The following is a 20248-nucleotide window of genomic DNA, read 5'->3' on the forward strand; positions in this document are numbered from 1 at the left end:
TTACTACATGTCTTCATGTAGTAAAAAAGCTCATGTTACGATGAGGGACTCTAAGAAAATATAAGTTCTAGTACAGTCTCAGAATACGCCAAGCTTCCTAAAAAATTTTACATTATGTCTTTAAGTCAACATGCCTGTTTTAAACAAACGGACATCTAAATATGATTTCATCAAAATCCAACAAGTTAACACTTACTACAGTATTTGTCCCTTTTATCCTTTTTCAGAAGTTTAACCACTTACCCCATGTTCCTTAGCAGCTGTGACAACTTTGAGAAGGACATCTTCCTCCACAAATGGTCTCACAGCATCATGGATTATCACAACTTCTGGCTTAGAGAGTTTAGAGTTGGGCTGGTCCTCTGCCAGTGCTCTTAGCCCGTTGAAAATTGACCTGTGGCGGGTTACTCCAGCTTCAACCAGAGAGATGCGCTGATGCTTGTACTTTTGAATGATACCTTTCATCGCTTCCATGTTCTCTCCAGTTACTGCCACAACAATGTCTTTTATCCAAGATACCCTAAAAGAAAAATGTGCATACATTTAACATAAACTGGGCCTTATACGAGTTAAGCTAGTAACAAAGTGAACTAATAAGTACTACTGTAACTTCTTAGGGGTATGGAAAACTGAACGCTAAAGTAAATCAGTCTGATGCATTTTATCAGGTCTAGTAAAGAAGCTGATCAATATTTCATACTCTACATAATAACAGATATAATTTCACTATGGACTATAAAACATTACGTCTATATAGATATCATACAACACATACAGATTCCTCAGTAATTAAGTTTGAATTAGACTATCAGTACATCAAGAAAAAAGAATACAGTAATAGGCCTTTAAATTGATTCTTTCCAAATTATTTGTTCAATAGAATAGAAAGAGTCTCAAAAGTCTGTCTCTAAGTTCATAAAATTATTTTAAAAAACTGGAACACTTATCTAACACAAACTTTGCCTACATAGGTAAAGGTAAAACATTATAGCTTAAATAGGGCAACTAAGACTGTATAAATACAAGTGGGACTCAAAATAATAAACTTTGTAATAAAATATAAAATTAAGGAATTAACCTATTGAGTCATACAAAGTATTGAGCCATTCTTCTATTGTACAACATTTTCCTAAAGACTTCCTGACCTATTGCTCTCACAGTCCACAGTGTTGAGTGGCAACTGTGTTACATCTTGGCTGACTTCTCTTGAACACCAGTGCTAACAGAGCTTAATGTCATTAAGCTCTTATGTTCCACCGCCAACAGGCCCAAATCAGGCAAACTGCCTCTGACCCATGCTATCAACTCTGAATGAAGGTCACTTTAAAATTTAATAGAACTCAAAAACATCTTTTTTTTTTTTTAAGATTTTATTTATTCATTTGACAGAGAGAAATCACAAGTAGGCAGAGAGGCAAGCAGAGAGAGAGGAGGAAGCAGGCTCCCTCCTGCTAAGCAGAAAGCCCGATACGGGGCTCGATCCCAGGACCATGGGATCATGACCTAAGCCGAAGGCAGAGGCTTTAACCCAATGAGCCACCTAGGTGCCCCTCAAAAACATCTTTTGAAGAACTCTTAGACTATGACATGCTACATGTTCATGCTAGATAGTTCAAGTCTTATGCACATTTTTACGAAATGGAAGGGTCTGAAAATTACTTAGTGAAATTAACTTTGTTTACATGAACATTCAGTTGATTTACTGAATTATTAAACTCCGATCTTCAGGTATTCAATCAACCCTTTCCATAATCCGAAACCCCACTGTGCCTGTGGCTACAACAATAGTACAGAGATGAACACACTAAGAGCTACTTTATAGGCACACTGCCTTTTCATTTTAAGTCCATTTCTTTAATAAGTACTTATTGCACACTGAATCAATGATCAGCACTGAGTACACAATGAAAATAAACACTGCCTTTGCAGAGTTTACGGATCAAAGAACACCAAAGAACAAATACAAGCTGTGATCAAGTGCTATGAAGAAAGCCAGGCTCCAGGATTGCAAGCAAATGGACTTTTTGACCAGCACAGGGAAGGCCAGGATGATACTCCCTAAGGAAGCTGAATTTGCTGTAGGATCCAGATGGTGAATGGTGGCAGGGGAAATAGAAAGGGATACAAAAGGCTGGTGGAAGCAAAGGCCATGGCAACATCCTGAGGGCCAGGAAACCACTGGAGTCACATCCTTTAAGCAAGGGGGAAAGCCTATGAAGAGGCTAGAGGTCCAGGCAAGAGCAAGACTGGGCTAGGCCATGGGGACATCATAGACCATGTTATGGTTTTTTTTTTTTTTTAAGATTTTATTTATTTATTTGACAGACAGAGATCACAAGCAGGCAGAGAGGCAGGCAGAGAGAGAGGAGGAAGCAGGCTCCCCGCGGAGCAGAGAGCCCGATGTGGGGCTCGATCCCAGGACCCTGGGATCATGACCCGAGCCGAAGGCAGAGGTTTTAACCCACTGAGCCACCCAGGCGCCCCCATGTTATGGGTTTTAATGTTATAATAGAAAACCACAGAAAACCTTTATGCAGGAAAGGACAGTTACACCTTAAAAAAAAAAAAAATGCTCACCCACCCAAATGTTCTAGACATTGTTTTAGGACAGAAAGGCCCCCTTAAAGAGGACCACCTCCTAATTCCCCAAACCTGTGAAGGTATAACCCTACACAGAGAAGGAACTTCATGGAAGTGATTAAGTTTAGGACCTTGAGATGGAAGAATCATTCTGGACTACCTGAGTAGGTCTAACATAATCATAGGAGTCCTTACACATGAACAAGAGGCAGAAGAGTCAAAAGAGGAGAGGAATTAACAGAAGCACTGCTCAATGTGATAGAGGACCACCACAAGTTCATGTGAATGACCCCCAGAAACTAGAAAATGGCAAGTAAATGGATTGTCCCTAGAGTTTCCAGAATGAACGCAGCACTGCCAACACCTTTAAGTTTTGGCCCAGTGAAACCTATTTCAAACTTTCGACTCTTCTGATTTAACAGAAGTGCAAGGTAATTCATGTTGCTTTAAGCCACTCAGTTCATGGACTGTTTTTTTCTTTTAACAGCAGCAATAGTAAATGAATTTAGGAGCCTCAATTTTACTTTTGCTGCAAGGTGGAGAAGAGATTTAGTAGAGAGAAAGGATGCAAGTAGACCAGATAGAAGGGAGCTGCTGCTGCATTCTAGGGAATACAGTGATTACAGCCGACTACCAAATTGAGCTTGTAGATAGCATTGAAGAGATAAATTAGAGATAATAACCTAGTAAGATTGGCAAAACAAATCAATTATGACAGAATATTAAATAGCTAACCTAGATTAACCATTTACTATGGTTTGAGCCTTAGTCAAGTTTTAACCTCCTGTAAGTCCTCCTCCTCTACTATCGCTTAAATGGGAAATAATTATAATATGATATAGGCATGATGCTCAGTACTTTAAATAGTTTTACCATTCTTCATCAAAAGAAGACATTCCATCTTCCAGAAGGTAGGTTCCATGATGGCAGGGACAACATCTGTTTTGCCCATTGCTTTTCACCTAGTACCAAATAAACACTAATCTCTTGGTAAATGACCATGGTCAGTCTTATCTACCAGAAAGAGTGTAAATCTGACAACACAGTATTGTCTCAAGGGTTATGAAAATGCAAGAAGCTCTTCAGTAACCTGGTTAGCTCCAAAAACTCAGTAATGAGCTTAAATTTCCCTATGTGATGTGGTTGCATTTTGAGTCATTTGAATCCTTACCTTCATTTCTAGAACATTAGGCTGCTCTAAGGCCAGGGTTACTCATGTTTTGTTAGACACTGTGGGGAATTTCAATCACAAGTAAACTAAGACAATGCAGTAATATTCACAGAATACCAGAGTCGCATATGGATTATTATGGGCAGGCAATAGAAAGAATTAGGGAAAAAGACTCAGTGTGGGTTGCTCTTCAGTTTGTAGCCCATCCATCCCCCATTCCTTCCCTTGCAAACCTAACTGATCACAGCATACTTACCAGTTTAGAATTTACACTGTACTTAAAGCCCCTCTGCAAGTGACAAGTGACAGTTCGTGTCCCCTAAATGTGGAGCTTCCCAAGATTCTGTCTTCACAGACACAGCTGTGATCAAGGCACTTAATCCCTGTTTATTGCACCATTCTCTTAGCTTATCTTCCTCTCATCTTATCCCAACACAACCCATTCTCACCACTCCCGGAGGATTTTTCTCACACGCAAACTGAAGGTCACCCCCTGCTCATTTTTGAGCTGGGCCCTTCAAAATCTGACCTCAGTCCACTTATCCCTACACCACTTCATCTTCCCCATACCCCTCTTACTCAGAGGGCATTTTCTCACACACGCAAGTCTTTGCTTATACTACCTCCTTCACTTCCCAGCACACCTATCACCAATCCTGGGTTGGGAGGAGAGTGGGAGGCTCAGTCCCACTTGTTCACCTATCAGTTCAGATATGGCTTCCCCTAGAAAGCTTGAGTAGTCATTCTGGGGGCAGCATCCCTGGTCTCCCCTCCCAGTGTACTCTTACTGCTAGAGACACTTAGTATCATACTGTACAGTTTGCCTTTTCTATCTCCCTCACTAAGAAGCCAACTTATAGAAAACAGAGCCTACGCCTTATAGCTTGGCACATTCTATACCAATTAGTATTAGTAATATTAACAGCAACGACGACTGATGGTTTGCTAGGTGACACATACTGTGTAGAGTACTAGCCTGCAAAATCTATCTGATTGCAAGAAGTCACTATTATCACCAGTTTATAGATGGCACAGAAGCAGTGGCCTGACCATAATCTCACACTTAAGAAATGAAAGGACCTGGGTGGACCCAGGTCTGAATTTGGAGCACATACTACTGCCAATGTACTAATAGTCTCTGAGAAGGATGTGGCAAAATCCAGGAGCAAAAAGAGTATGTCCACATCTACTGTGTCTCTAGCACTTCGTTCATCTTATTAGTGATGAACCATATAATATTATTGCATTTGTGGTCAAAATGTCGAGTTTCCTGTAATTTCCTGTACTTCAAGCAAAATAAACATCTAACATTTTCCAGGCAGTATACTAGACAATTGTGATATAATAATGAACCAAGACTGGCAGAATTCCTGACCTCACAGACCATATGTTACTAAATATCTGTTAAGTGAATCCATGAATAGAGAAGACTTAAATAATTAGAAAGGAATAAATTATTAGTTTACATGCTTAAGCTTTTTTTCTATTCATGGATTCATTTAAAGTATTTGACATAATGGTCTATGATTTGTCTGAGTTTAGAGGAAAGAATTATTAACAGTGATCAAATATGTTTCAGTTTATTAATATGACATCACATTAAAGTTTTTGGTTTCATTTTTTTAGAGAACCTTTAAGTACATGCTCGTTAATCAGTAGGCAAGACTGTTCTATAGTCAAGAGCTTAACTTGTACCTTATGCTGTTCATCTCTTTTCATAGTGAATTTTACCATAAAAATAGCTCCAAAGCAACTGTAAAGGCCTCATGTTGCTTTTTTTCACAAAAATTACTCTCAATTAAATCTTAATATTGAATAAGAAGGAGATAGACGAGACATTACTAGACTAAATAGTCATTCAAATATCTGCACAATGAGTCAATGAATTAATGAACTCCCAAAGACACATTCCAATTTTACAAGAATGCCTTCAAAGAGCTATAAAATAATTAATTTCCAAACAAAGCCAGTCAAAATAGATGTAAATAATTAGATATACCCATAGCCTTTGACTATTTCCAAAAGTTGTAGGATACTCTAAAGAGCAAAGTGTTTTAAAGATTTTATTTATTCGACAGACTAAGAGATCACAAGTAGGCAGAGAGAGAGTGGCGGGGGCGGGGGGGGGGGGGGGGGGGTGGGTGGGGAGAAGCAGGCTTCCTGCTGAGCAGAGAGCCCTATGCAGGACTTAATCCCAGGACGATGCAGGACTTAATCCCAGGACGCTGGGATCATGACCTGAGCTGAAGGCAGCAGCTTAACCCACTGAGCCACCCAGGTGCCCCGAGCAAAGTGTTTTAAACTAGTCTTTCTCAGAATAAGGCCTATTAGTGTGTCTATTTAGTGAGTTTAGATTAACATTTTTGGTTAAATGAAATAGAAATTAACAGAACCGTCAAGTTAGAATGCATAGTAAATAGTAAGGATAGGCCTTCTTGAAAGCCTTTCAAATATGTGCACATATGTGTATTTAAACACATGTTTAATGGAGTCATCATGCAAAATATTCTTTTAAACAAGTCACAATAAAAAATTTTAAAAGACATAGTTTTAAACCATTCTCAAGAGATGACATTGTTATGCTATTTTGTTCAGCAACCAAGCATACTCCCAGCACTTACAAGCCTTTTTAAGTACTGTTTATATTTCAAAGGATTTATTCACATTCTTTTCTAGTTATAGAATTAAGAGTCTTTTACAGCATTAAAGTTTACTAATGCAGAATTATGGGACTGAGAAAAACCTTAACTACCTCACGCAGTGCCTACCAAACAAATATTTGCTGAATAAATGAATGAGGTTGACTTCCTCAGCTGAAGGCAAGTCCACACTAAACTCCTATAGACGGATTTTATCAAGTTCTCTTATTTCCTTCCTAGCACATTCCACGGGCACTTACAAATCTAACCTTGAGCTCCATTACACCTATAGACATTTTGAGGAAAATTTTCGGCTCTCTTGTTTTCTTGTTTTTCGGCTCGTCTCTTGTTTTGTAAAAAATCACTTTGAGTATTCTGCTTGGGCAGTTTAATATGATCAGTTGAAATCAGAAGATTTAAACAAATGCTTTTTAAATAAACAGATGGAAAATCAGGTCCTATTAAATCCTCTAAAGGGTTCTTACCAGGCTGCAGGTATTTAGTCCCGAGGGACAGTGGCAATTGTGGCTGACTGCCATGACAGTGTTCACAGAAATTAGGCCAGTGGACTGTCCTGTGGCCATAACTGGTAGATTTACATCCCTCCATACCCACCCTCATATTTTAGCCACAAAGTATAGAACGGATGTGAAGGGGCTGGTTCCTAACTGCCCTCAAAAGGTCAGGTTTCCTTATGATGGCCCATGAAGGATTCCTAGGTGTCAAGCCCAACCTACCAGTCCTAATCTCTTCTTGAAGGAGCCCCATGAGGGCCTTCCCACTGGGAATTTAACAAAAACATCTAGTCATCTGACCTACACAAAACACAGTTCTATTGTATTTTTAATACATAATATAGGCCTATTGCTTGCTTCCCTTGATTCAGATTTGACCCCTTTCTTAATGAAGCATTAAGAAAATTCTTTAATGTCAAATTCATGTATTTGAACATGCTCATTCAACTATAATTATCTAGAGTGCCCTTTTCTTTCTGAATCTTAATCCAATTAGTCACTAAAACCTGTCAATCCTGTCTAGAGATTTCTCCAGTCTTCCCTACTCCATTCCAACTGTCAGCTCAACTCCAGCAATTAATACCGCTCATTTAAATTTACATTTATGTGTTTCTCTTCTATTTTGTTCCCATGGAATTTACAGGGGTTTTCAGAAAGAGTATGATAGAATAAGTACACAAAAAATAAAAAATTAGAGACAATCCAGTAAGTCAGAAAGTCTAATAAGCCATGAATTCATCAACTTACACAAATACACCTATCATCTGAGGAGATGGTAGAGTAGGAGAATCCTAAGCTCACCTCATCCCACAAATACAACTAGTTGACAACCCAATCAGTGTAAATGACCCATGAAGTGACTGGAAAGCTGGCAGAACAAATTTCACAACTAAAGGCAGGGAAGAGGCCACAGCAAAGGTAAGAAGGGCCAACACAGTCTGAGAGCAAAAGGAACCATGCTGCCTGTAGTAGGGAGGGAGCTGGTGGCACTGAGAAGGGTAAAAAACAGATTTCACGACAGCAACCCATGCAATGGGAGGATGCATCTCTTCACTACTTGCCTTTGAATGTGAAATGGCCCAACTTCTCTCAGTTCTTAAAACCAGGACTTAAAACCTAGAATTTTTAAAAATCCCCAGACTCTAACTTGCTTGCCCAAAGCCCCACCATGTCAAGCCACCCCAACACATTTCAGCAGACCCACCATTTTCCAATCATTCTTACTTCATCCCACTGTGGCAGCCCCTCCCCCAGAAGACCAGTACAAACCCTGCCAACACCCCATCTCGACCTCAGTTCCTGCAGGAGCAAGCCTCAATTCACAAGCCAACCACTGCACACCTTGCTGCCCATGACAGGCAGAGAGGGCCTCTGGAGACAACTGAAGGAAAAAGAAGCTAAGATTCAACAGCAGAGCACACACGACACACATAGGAGACAGTTTCTGAAGCACCAGGACCTGGGAAACAGGGAACACTATAAGGAAACAGGGCACTATAAGACCTCTCCTTAATAAGGTTACTATTATTAGGAGCAAAAGAAGTAACTAACTTTCCTAACACAGAGAAAAAGACACAGAAATTCAGACAAAATGAGCAGACACAGCAATATTTCCCAAATGAAAGAACAGGATGAAACCACAGCAAGAAACCAAACCAGAACAGATTTAAGTAACAGGACTAAAAGAGAATTTAAAGTACTGATCATAAAAATACCTGCTGAACTTGAGAGAGGAGTGGAAGACATCAGTGAGACCATGAACAGATAAAAAAGAGCCAATCAGAGATCAAGAACACAGTAAGTGAAACTAAAAATACACTTGGAGTAAATAGCAGGCTGTATGAAGTAGAGAAATAATTTACGAACGTGGAAGAGTAATGGAACATAAATAACCAAATCCGAGCAAAGTAGAGGAAAGAGAATTATGCAAATTGAGAACAGTCTTAGGGAACTCTGTGACACCAAGCATAATAATATCTGCATTACAGGGATCTTGCATGAGAGAGAGGTACGGGGGCAGAAAATTTATTTCAATAAATAATAGCTGCAAACTTACCTTACCTGAAGAAAGAAACCCATCCAGATCCAGGAGGCACAGAGATCCATGCCCCCACCCAAAAAAATTCAACCCAAGTACATCCACATCAAAACATATAGTAAGTAAAATGTAATTTTAAAGATTTTTTTAAAAGTATACTACAAAAAGTAGGGAAAGGAAAAAAATTTTAAAGCAGCTAAGGAAGAAAGTTAAATTCAAAGGAAAACCCATAAGGCTATCAGGGGATTTTTCAGTAGAAACTTTGAGGCTATATTAATATTGTGGTGGATCACAGTGGCAGGATACATTCAATGTGTGGGAAGGGAAAAATCAGCAACCAAGAATCTTCTACCCAGGAAGTCTATCCAGAGAAAAAAAGAGAAAGAGTTACTCAGATAAAAGCTAAAGGAGTTCAAGACCATTAAACCAGCACTACAAGAAATATTAAAAGGGCTCCAGGTGAAAAGGAAGATCATAAGTTGGAGTATGAAAAGTAAACAATAAATTAATAAAAATAACTTTTACTGTAAAAAAAACAAAAACAAAAAAAAACAAAAAAATAGTCAAGGGATTCATAAAATAAAAGGATGTAGTGGGAGACAAACCATAAGAGACTTGTGATCTCAGGAAACAAACGGAGGGTTGCTGGAGGGGAGGGGAGTGGGGGGATGGGGCAGCTGGGTGATGGACATTAGGGAGAGTATGTGTTGTAGTGAGTGCTGTGTATTGTGTAAGACTGATGAATCACAGACCCATACCCCTCAAACAAATAATATATTATATATTAAAAATAGAACAAAAACTCACTCAAGAAGAAATTGAAAATCTGGGGGGAGGGGGGAATGTATCCAGCACATAAAAACACTTAAAAACTCTCCCCTTGGGGTGCCTGGGTGGCTCAGTGGGTTAAGCCGCTGCCTTCGGCTCAGGTCATGATCTCAGGGTCCTGGAATCAAGTCCCGCATCGGGCTCTCTGCTCAGCAGGGAGCCTGCTTCCCCTTCCCCCTCTGCCTGCCTCTCTGTCTACTTGTGATCTCTCTCTCTGTCAAATAAATAAATAAAATCTTTAAAAACAAAACAAAACAAAAAAAACTCTCCCCTTGCCAGTAAAAGTATGCTTAACTAGTTATGCCCATTGCCATTCTGTTGAAGATTTGCATATTAACAACATCTGCCCCCCAACTCCCTCTCCTAGCAAACAAACAAAAAAAGGGGGGGGGATTTTTTGCTTTTAGGAACTCTATGCCCCAACCAAATACCAAGATTTTCTATAATGGCCATAGAAATGCAAAAAGATCCCTCCCCAAAGCATTCAGAATTTGAAATGGCAGAGAGTTGTCTAAACATTCCATTGTGATTTATTCACAGATTGAGATTAAGATTCAGTGTTCTCAGTTTTTAGTCACAACATCACACCATATTACTATCTGTGGGGATGATTTTCATAATCAGCACAACTTTGTTCTCTGCTTTTCCTTGTCTTCAGAGTGTTTTCTGACTTTTGATGGCAATGTGGCTCACTGAAAACAACTGGTTAGCACCCCTTGGCCAAAGTCACCTGGATTCTTCTGGCCTCCCTCTCCTCCCCTGGAAACCAGTAGCTGCTTGATGGACTTATAAGCAGTATAGGAGATCATGTTAGCAAAATCTCCCATGTTACGTGGCCCTTCAGTGGTGATTTTAAAATTTCAAAATTTGCTGTCTGATGTATTCTACTTAATTCATGAGTGTATAAATTAAACATTGCATTAATGGGGAAAAAGGATGTAAAATATTACACAATACACATTTTTCCTAAAACATAGGAAAAGAGGAGTAAAGAATGGATTTAAACTTAGGTGACCATCAACTTCGTATAGACTGCTATACACAGATGTTAAACACACACCTAATGGTAACCACAAATCAGAAACAGGTAATATGTATGCAAAGAAAAAAGGGAAAGGGATCCAAGTGTATCACCAAAGAAAGCCAACAAACCATGAAATACAGCAAGAGAAGGATCAGAGAAAATCTGTAGAAACAACCACAAAACGAGTAACAAAATGGCAACAAATACTATCTATCAGTAATTATTTTGAACATGAATGAACTAAATGGTCCAAACAAAAGGCATACAGTGACATAGTGGATAAAAAATAAGAATCATCTACCAGCCACCTATAAAACACTCATTTTAGACTTAAACACACATGCAGACTGACAGGGAGGAGATGAAGAAACATTTATCATGCAAAGAGATGCCAAAAGAAAGCCAGGGAAGCAATACTTGTATCCAACAATACAGACTTCAAAACAGAGACTATAACAGAGACAAAGAAGGGCACTATATAATAATTAAGGGGACTATCCAACAAAAACATAACAATTATAATATTTATGCACCCAAAAGGGAGTGCCCAAATACATAAAATAATTATGAACATAAAGGAAATAACCAATAGTAATAGGGGACTTCAACACCACACTGACATCAATGGACAGATAATCCAAAAATAAGGAAAGAGGGGCTTTTAACGACCCACTGAAGCAGATGAAATTAACATATTCAGAACATTCCATCCTAAAACAGAATACACAAACTTTTCAAGAGAACATGGAACATTCTCCAGAATAGATCACATATTAGGCTTTAAAACAAGCCTCAACAAACACAGAAAGATTGAAGTTATAATATGCATCTTCTCTGACAATACTATGGAACTGGTAAACAACCACAAGAAAAAAATCTGGCAAGACCACAAACACATAGAGATTAAATAACATGTTACACAACAATGAATGGGTCAACCAGGAAATAAATTAAAAAGTAGATGACAACAAATGGAAATGAAAACACAATGATCCAAAATCCTTAAGATGCAGCAAAAGCTGTTCTAACAGGGAAGGTTCTAGTAATACAGGCCTACCTCAAGAAGCAAGAGAAATCTCAAAAAAACCTACCTTACACCTAAAGGACCTAGAGGAAGAACAAACAAAACCTAAATCTAGCAAAAGGAAATAAAGACAGGAGAAGAAATAAATACTATAGAAACTTTAAAAAAAAAACAAAAATAAAATGCATCAATGAAACCAGGAGCCGGTTCTTTGGAAAAAAATAAAATAAACAAAATAAACCTTCAGCAAGACTCACTGAAGATTAAAAAACAAAACAAAAAGAACCCTAACAAAATTACTAATGAAAGAGGAGAAATAATACCACAGAAATACAAGTAATTTTAAAAGATCATAAAAACTGATATGCCAACAAATTGAACAACTTAGAACAAACGGATCAGTTCTTAGAAACATATAACCTCCCAAAACTAAAGCAGGAATAGAAATTTTGAACCGACCAACCACCAGCAATGGAAGTTAACCATTATCAAAAAAACTCCCAAATGGAAGTCCAGAACCAGATGGCTTCACAGGCAAATTCTACTTTATACCTATTCTTCTCAAAGTATTTCAAAAAAATCCAAGAGGAAGGAATACTTCCAAATTCATTCTATGAGGCCATTATCACCCTGATACCAAAACCAGATATAGACACCATGAAAACAGTACAGGGCAGTATCTCTCATGAATATAGATGCAAAAACCCTCAAAATACTAGCAAACAAAATCCAACAATGTATTTTTAAAAATCACACACCATTATCAAGTGGGGTTTATGTCTGGGATGCAAGAGTGGTTTGATATTCAACACAGTACTGGAAGTCCTAGCCACAGCTTTAGATCTAGGAATAACTTAACTGAAGAGGTGAATGACCTGTACTCTGAAAAAACACTAGTGAAAGAAATTCAAGAGGACACAAAGAAATGGAAAGACATTCTGTGTTCATGGATTGGAAGAACAAATACTGTTAAAATGTCTAGATTACCCAAAGCCATCTACAGATTTAATGCAATCCCTATCAAAATATCAACAGCATCTTTCACAGACCTAGAACAATCCTCAAATTCATATGGAACCGAAAAAGACCCCAAATAGTCAAAGCATCTTGAAAAACAAAACTGGAGGTATCACAATTCCAGACTTCAAGTTATATTACAAAGTGGTAGTAATTAAGGGTATGGGGGCAACTGGCTGGCTCAACTGCTGGAGCATGTGACTCTTAATGTTGGGGTTATAAGTGTGAGCTCCATGCTGGGTGTACAAATTTCTTAAAAAAATAAAATTAAAAAAAAAATAAAGGAATAAAAAAAAAAAACAGTATAGTTGTGGCATAAAAACACACATAGATCAATAAAATAGAAAATATCCAAAATAAACCCGCAATTCCATGGTCAATTAATCTTTGACAAAGGATGAATGAATATATAATGGGCAAAAGACAGTCTCTTCAACAAACGATGTTGGGAATGCTGAAGAATGAAACTGGACCACTTTCACCATACACAAAAATTAACTCAAAATAGATTAAAGACCTAATGTGAGATCTGAAACCACAGAAGTCCTTGAACAGAGTACAGGCAGTAATCTGATAGTGGCCATGGCAACACTATTCTACTCATATCTGCTGAGTTGAGGGACTACATCAAAATAAAAAGTTTCAACTCAGAAGCAACCAACCAACAAACCTAAAAGTTGTGGCTCAGTTAACAGTCCACCTCTTGATTTCAGCTCAGGTCATGATCTCACAGTCCTGGGATCGAGGCCCAAGTTGACTCTGGGCTGGGTGTGGAGCCTGCTTAATATTCTCTCTCCCTGGGGCGCCTGGGTGGCTCAGTGGGTTAAAGCCTCTGCCTTCGGCTCAGGTCATGATCCCAGGGTCCTGGGATCGAGCCCCACATCGGGCTCTCTGCTCAGCGGGGAGCCTGCTTCCCTTCCTCTCTCTCTGCCTGCCTCTCTGCCTACTTGTGATCTCTGTCAAATAAATAAAATCTTTAAAAAAAAAAAATTCTCTCTCCCCCTCTCCTCTTCCCCTCCTAAGTAAATTAAACAAAAAAACAGAAATCAACCTACAGAAAGGGAGAAGATATTTGCAAAGGACATAACCAATAGAAGAGTTAGTATCCAAAACATATAAAAAACTTCTAAAATTCAACACCCAAAAAACAAATAACCTAATTAAAAAATGCAAAGACATGAACACACATTTCTTCAAGGAAGACACTTAAATGTCCAAGAGACACACGAAAAGATGCTCAGCATTATTCATCATCTGCAAAATGCAAATCAAAACCACAAGATATCACCTCACACCTGTCAGAATGGTTAAAATTAGTAACACAAGAAACATCAAGTGCTGACTAGGACGTAGAGAAAAAGAAGCTTCATACACTGCTGGTGGGAATGCAAACTGGGGCAGATACTGTGGAAAACACTATGAAGGTTCCTCAAAAGTAAAAATAAAATTACACTATGATCCAGTTATCACACCACTGCTATTTACCTTTAAAAAAGACAAAAAAAAAAAACAACCAAAAAACAAGAACACCAATTCAAAGGGATACATGCACCCCTATGTCTACTGCAGCATTATTTACAATAGCCAAATTATGAAAGCAGTCTGATGAACTGGTACACACACACACACACACACATGTACACACGGATATTAACCAGCCATTAAAAAGAAAGAAATCATGATATTTTGCAAAAACATGGACAGAGCTAAAGAGTGAAATATATTTCTAAGTGACTTATGTTAAAGAAAGGCAAATACCATATGATTTCACTCATAAGTGGAATGTAAAGGGTGCCTGGGTGGCTCAGTTGGTTAAAGCCTCTGTCTTTGGCTCAGGTCATGATCCAAGGGTCCTGGGATAGAGCCCCGCATTGGGCTCCCTGCTCAGCGGAGAGCCTGCTTCTCCCTCTCCCTCTGCCTGCTGCTCTGCCTCTTGTGCTCTCTCTCCATCTCTCTAATAAACAAATAACATCTTAAAAAAATAAATAAATAAGTAGAATGTAAGAAACAAACAAGCAAAAAGAAAAAAGAGAAGGGCAAAACAAGAACAGACTCTTAACTATAGAGAACAAACTGATGGTTACCTGAGAGGAGGTGGGTTGGAGAATAAGTGAAACAGGTCATGGGTATTAAAGAGTACACTTGTGGGGCACCTGGGTGGCTCAGTGGGTTAAAGCCTCTGCCTTCAGCTCAGGTCATGATCTCAGGGTCCTGGGATCGAGCCCCACATCGGGCTCTCTGCTTAGCAGGGAGCCTGCCTCCCCCTCCCTCTCTGCCTACTTGTGATCTCTGTCAAATAAATAAATAAAATCTTTAAAAAAATAATTTTAAAAAATAGTAAAATTACACTTGTAATGAAAAATGGATTTAAAAAACCAAAAAAAATATACAGAATTATAGAATTATTACTTTGTACACCTGAAGGTAATATGTCAATTATGCCTCAATTTAAAAACGCAGACTAAACCAAACAAAATCAACACACACACATACACACACACACACACACTCATACCATGAAGTCTAATTTGCTAAAATTGGACTTGCACTGATTTTCCAAGTGTCAAGAAAGCAACCCAACTCAACCACAAAAATCAGAGTTTACTTAAGACAAACACATATAAATCAATAAAACAGATTTCTAATTCATCTATGTTACCACACTTATGTTGACTAATGCACATTAGCCAAACTAAAGGAGACAAACCGGAAATAGAAGGCCAACATGTTAATATACAATGATACGCATTACTATCAAAAATCTGCAGTGTTTTTTTATTAGTGGGACAGCCCATTTTCTTCCATTAGATTTATATGGGCTGCCAGTTTATTATAATGTTTTGATGTGCACTGAACTGGTATCAAGGAACAAGTCCTCTTGGGCAGTGTTCTCCTATCTCAGGAAACAAGTAACCTCACCAACTACAGAGAGGGGCTATGAGAGACCTTGTTCAAATGTATCAGCAGAGGAACTCCCACTCCCAGCCTACCTCCACCATGAATCTTAAGCAGCAAAAGCCCAAGTTTGTCTCATTAGCTCGCTTTTCTTAGAGTTGTCATTTTATTCATTCTGCTATGTTTAGGTTAACTCACCACTCTGAATGAGAGTTTCTTTCTTTAATTATTTGAAAACAGAAGTAAGATTGCCAGGAGGAATTTTTACTTTCTACCTAAGACCTGGGAATACATTTTTTAGATAGTAAAATAATTGAGAAGATCAATTTTGAGTGTATTTTACAATTTAACTGTCAGAGCTTTAAGCCTCCAACACCATTGTCACCTAAGTTTTCTTAAACCAGTAATTCTTTCAGAAACTCTGCTCACAAATCAATAGTTAGATAAGGGCGTAGGACTCTTGACCTCAGATTCTTGTTAGTACAATGGGGGCAAAAAGAGTTCTTTTCAGTGACTGAAGAACAGGTACTTTAATATATACCATGTTGTTTGAGAAGAAACTCCCTTGAGCTAACCTTAGACGTTAAGGATCTTACCATTCCACATAGGAATCTTGCTCTTAATTCCTCTATGGCCATGGAACCCCTTACTCAGCCATTGGCTGTGCGGAGTCAGAGAATAAACCTCCATGATTTTGACAGCAATCTAGGAGTTTAAATGCTTCTTTCAAAGGTTTCAACCAGTTGGGGTTTTTGGGTTTGGGGGATTTTTTTAGCTGTCCACCTCACCTTCAGAAGTATCCTGTACCCCTAATTGCTGAACCTTTCCAAGATCCTGGGATTTCAACCAACATGCTTCTTCGGGACTGTTCCCACTTTTTTAGGACTGGTCAGTCTGATTGATTACCATGCTGTTCTTCTAACATTTTGTTGTCATCTTTTATCGACTCCAGCACCTCTTACATTCATTTTCCCTTGTGTAGTCTTTTTGGGTGGGAAAATGCAAGAGTGGAAATAATGCCATCTAAACATTTAACTAAAACCAAAACTAGCTACATTTCTTCACATTTCCCCATCCCAAATGAAGAACTGTGGACCGGTTCCATAGTGTAATGGTTAGCACTCTGGGCTCTGAAGAACTGTGGACCAAACTTCAGAGGCAAAAGCTCTCATACACTGTAATTTTACACCGGCTCAAAATTCTGAAAGACAGATCATACCGTAAGGGTCATTTTTCGATCACTATCTTTCTTAGTCAAGATTAATGAAGAAATAAAGATGACTCACAACAACCTCTGTTGGTGAGATGGCAAAAGTTTGAGAAAGGAAAATCTTAATTTACAAAGGACAAAGGAGATTTGAAATGAAATTCTACACAACCCATACTCACAGCGCAGACACCGTCCTAAAATAAACCAAATGACACACAGTGGTGATACCCAATTACAGCTTTTCTTATTTGGGACAATGAGAGCTGTTCTTCCCCCCACAGTAATGGCAAACACGCATAATTTCACCAAAAAGCAAAAGGCAAGAATTTTACATTTTATGCTTCCATTTCCTTTCCTTATTTGAACCTGGATAATTCAGGGGGATGAAATAACCCAGGGTTTTTAGCACCATGCTCTAGGAAGTCTATTAGCAGTCAAGAGAATGCCCTTCGTTTAGGAAATGGCTCAGAAGCACCCATACCTAAACCCCTGTAATGCAAGTTTTCCAAGAACTTCCTGAAACACAACCCAAATATAAGCATTTCTTAAGTTCAGGCATTGTAACAGTGACCAAAAAAACGCCCCAGAGTACTTCAAAATGGAGATTTAAGCAGTTGCTATTAGAATTGTATTACTCCTGTTACTAACAGAAAACCCGTATTCCCCATCTTCCACAAATAAGGCCTTTCTAGAAAATTCTTTTACTTTTAAAGATTTTTGCAGTAACCACCTATCTCAGGCTCCCTCAGAAGATGCGAACATGCTAATAATGCTAATTTCCTTCACAGGAAGGAAAATTAAATGTAAAAAACACTGTATTTCGCTATACCTGGTAATTCAGCAGTTAGATTCTGAGGGCCAGATCCCATTGTGTCCCGTAATACCACCTACATAATGAGCTATGTTGTCACAAGGTCTAGGATCCAATCCTGTAGTTACATGATGCATACGTAGAGAAAAGGTAGACTACAGAATGGGGAAGCATCTGGAGCTGTTTCAGGGTTTGCCTGGGTTTCAGATGGAACCACAGGCCTGATTACTTGAATCAAGGGTGATTAGGACTCTTCATGCTTCCTTTTTCCAAACGCCAACATTCAGGAAGATAACCATACACAAAGCAACTCAGGCCCTTGGGCTTCTGTGGTGTGTACAGCATGGTGGGGCAGGGAGATCTTTTCTGTAAAATGGGCTACTGTCCTTTGATTAGTAGCAACTTAACAGCTTAGTCTTCATCAAAGCCACCTCCAAATGATATGCTAAAAGAGGTCATCTCTCTTGAGCTACAAAGGTTATTTCATTTCAAGGTTTAACATCCTATCACAACACACCGGCTTCAAGATGTCTCAGCACCTTTTCCAGCACGTCTGTGGATCTTGTAAACTGCCCTATTTCTACCCCTCCAGCCTCACCGCACGCTCATTCATATTACTGGGTGTTAAAAATAAGTAACATGCCCCCCTTTTCACCTCACTGAGGCTCCCCTAATCCTCGCTACCCCCATTCGCTCCCCATTTCCCCTACAAGTCAGTGCATTTTGTAACTGTATAGGGCATATACTGGCCTTAACTTCAGAATCTCGCTCCCTTAAATCCACATACACCATTGAAAAGCTTGGATTAAATTCTGCCCCTCGGCCCACCTTCAACACTTCGTAACCAACACAGGGCCCTAAGAGATCCTCAGCTGGTGTTTACCCATGAATGGATAAAGTAAACAAAGTTTCGTCTACATGTAGAAGTAAAACTCCAATTCACGCATGCACGGAGTGCTTGAGAGAGAAAGAGGCAAACAGGCAGGAGAGACTCCGCAAAGGGCTTGTCATTAGGCCACACTGGGGCTACTGTCAAAACTAAATGCCTCTTAGTCCCAGTCCACGCTCTCCTACCTTAGTCCAGCTCCACGAGCCGGGCTCCCCCCACCCCCTCCGCCAACAACTGCCACGGCCCAGAAAGGGCTCTGCGGGGTAGCCCCGCTTGTTTGCGGGTCTGTTCGAGGGGCAGAGCCGCCCATCTCTGAAGTGCAAGCGAGCACGGAGCCCGCGTCGGCGGGACAGAGCCGGTGGAGTCGGCCCCGCGGTCCGCCGAGAGAAGGCGCCAGCGCGAAGGCACCACGAGGGGCAGGTGTCCCGGGCCGCCCTAGGCGGGCCAGGAGGGAGTGGAAGGCCGGGCCGGGAACCGGGGGCGCGCCTGGCGCCGCATTACCTCTCCAAGGCCTGCAGGGTGTAGCTGATGAGCGGCCTCTCCAGGATGGGACAGAACTGCTTCGGGGTGGGGACGCCCATCCTCTCCCCGCTTCCCCCCGCCGGCAACACGGCAGCCACGCTGGGAGCGCGGCGCCCTGGCTCGGCCCGGGCCTCGGCCGGGTTCAGCGAAGAAGCCGGGGCCGCCGCCGCCGCCGCCGCGACGCGGGAGTCGCCGGGACAAGGCCCCGGTGCGGCGGGCCTGGGCTCCATGGCGGCGGGCGGCGCGGCAGGCCTGGCTGGACCTGGGCCAAAGCGCCCGGCGAGTGCTCGGGCCCGCGGCTGGGCCAGAGGGTAGAAGGGGGAAGAGCGGGTGAGAGTGGACGGCGCCCACGTACGGAAAGCGGTGAGAGCGGAGGGAGCCGCGAGGGGCAGGCTGCGGCGTGTCCGAAGGGGACGCTCCAGCCGCCAGGTTCCTTCTGGTCGCGTCCGCGACCTCTGCTCCGAGCCCAGCGCCCCCGGCAGGCCTGAGTTCCGCGTCTCCTCGCTCCTCTGGCGGGCCCCGCAGTCGCCTCAGGGGGAAGCCTCAGCCCTCGGTACACACTGGCGGGTCCCAGGACACTTCACAGCTATGCGTAGGCTGTAGAGGTCGGGACGCCCTCCAGCCCCTGTCCCCTTAAAGACATTTGCATTCAAGTCACGGGATGGGACAGAGAAATTTCTACCTTTACTTAAGCTCGTGAGGTTTCCTGGGTCCACCTCAGGAAAGACAGGTGGATGGACAAATGTTATTATGAACCACATCTACTTAAAACCAGACGGCCGCGGGTCTCAAATTTGTCTGCAAACTGGAACTATCTGGGGAGGTCAGAAAGTGCTGACGCCTAGGTCCCACCCTCAGAGACTGGGATTTAATTAGTCCGCGGTGTGGCCGGAGTGTTAGCATGTTTTTCAAGATCCCCAGCTAATTCTAATGGGCTCACAGAGTCAAAGCAGTGATACCAAAAATCGCTGAACAAGCCCACACACATGAGCTCATTTAATCCCCAGAAGAACCCTACTATTACTGGGGTTTTGTTTGTTTTGGTTTTGTTTTTTACAGAGAAAGATAAAGGTGGTAGTATTGAA

At 40.7% G+C, this 20248-nt stretch overlaps 1 protein-coding gene across 1 annotated transcript in view; it reads right to left on the reverse strand.

The window, feature by feature from the left end:
* The window catches only part of LOC111147336 (isoprenoid synthase domain containing), a 323058-nt gene extending 303665 nt beyond the window's left edge, over nt 1–19393 (reverse strand). The window contains exons 1-2 of the mRNA XM_022503328.1: nt 19143–19393; nt 244–520 (exon numbers count right to left, since the gene is read on the reverse strand). Of these exons, the coding sequence (XP_022359036.1) occupies nt 244–520; nt 19143–19393 (528 nt within the window). The remainder of the gene's footprint in view (nt 1–243; nt 521–19142) is intronic.
* Between the last annotated feature and the right edge of the window lie 855 nt (nt 19394–20248).

The sequence above is a fragment of the Enhydra lutris genome, unplaced genomic scaffold (genome assembly GCF_002288905.1).
Source record: "Enhydra lutris kenyoni isolate GAN:26980312 unplaced genomic scaffold, ASM228890v2 scaffoldscaffold16, whole genome shotgun sequence".
Lineage (NCBI taxonomy): Eukaryota > Metazoa > Chordata > Mammalia > Carnivora > Mustelidae > Enhydra > Enhydra lutris.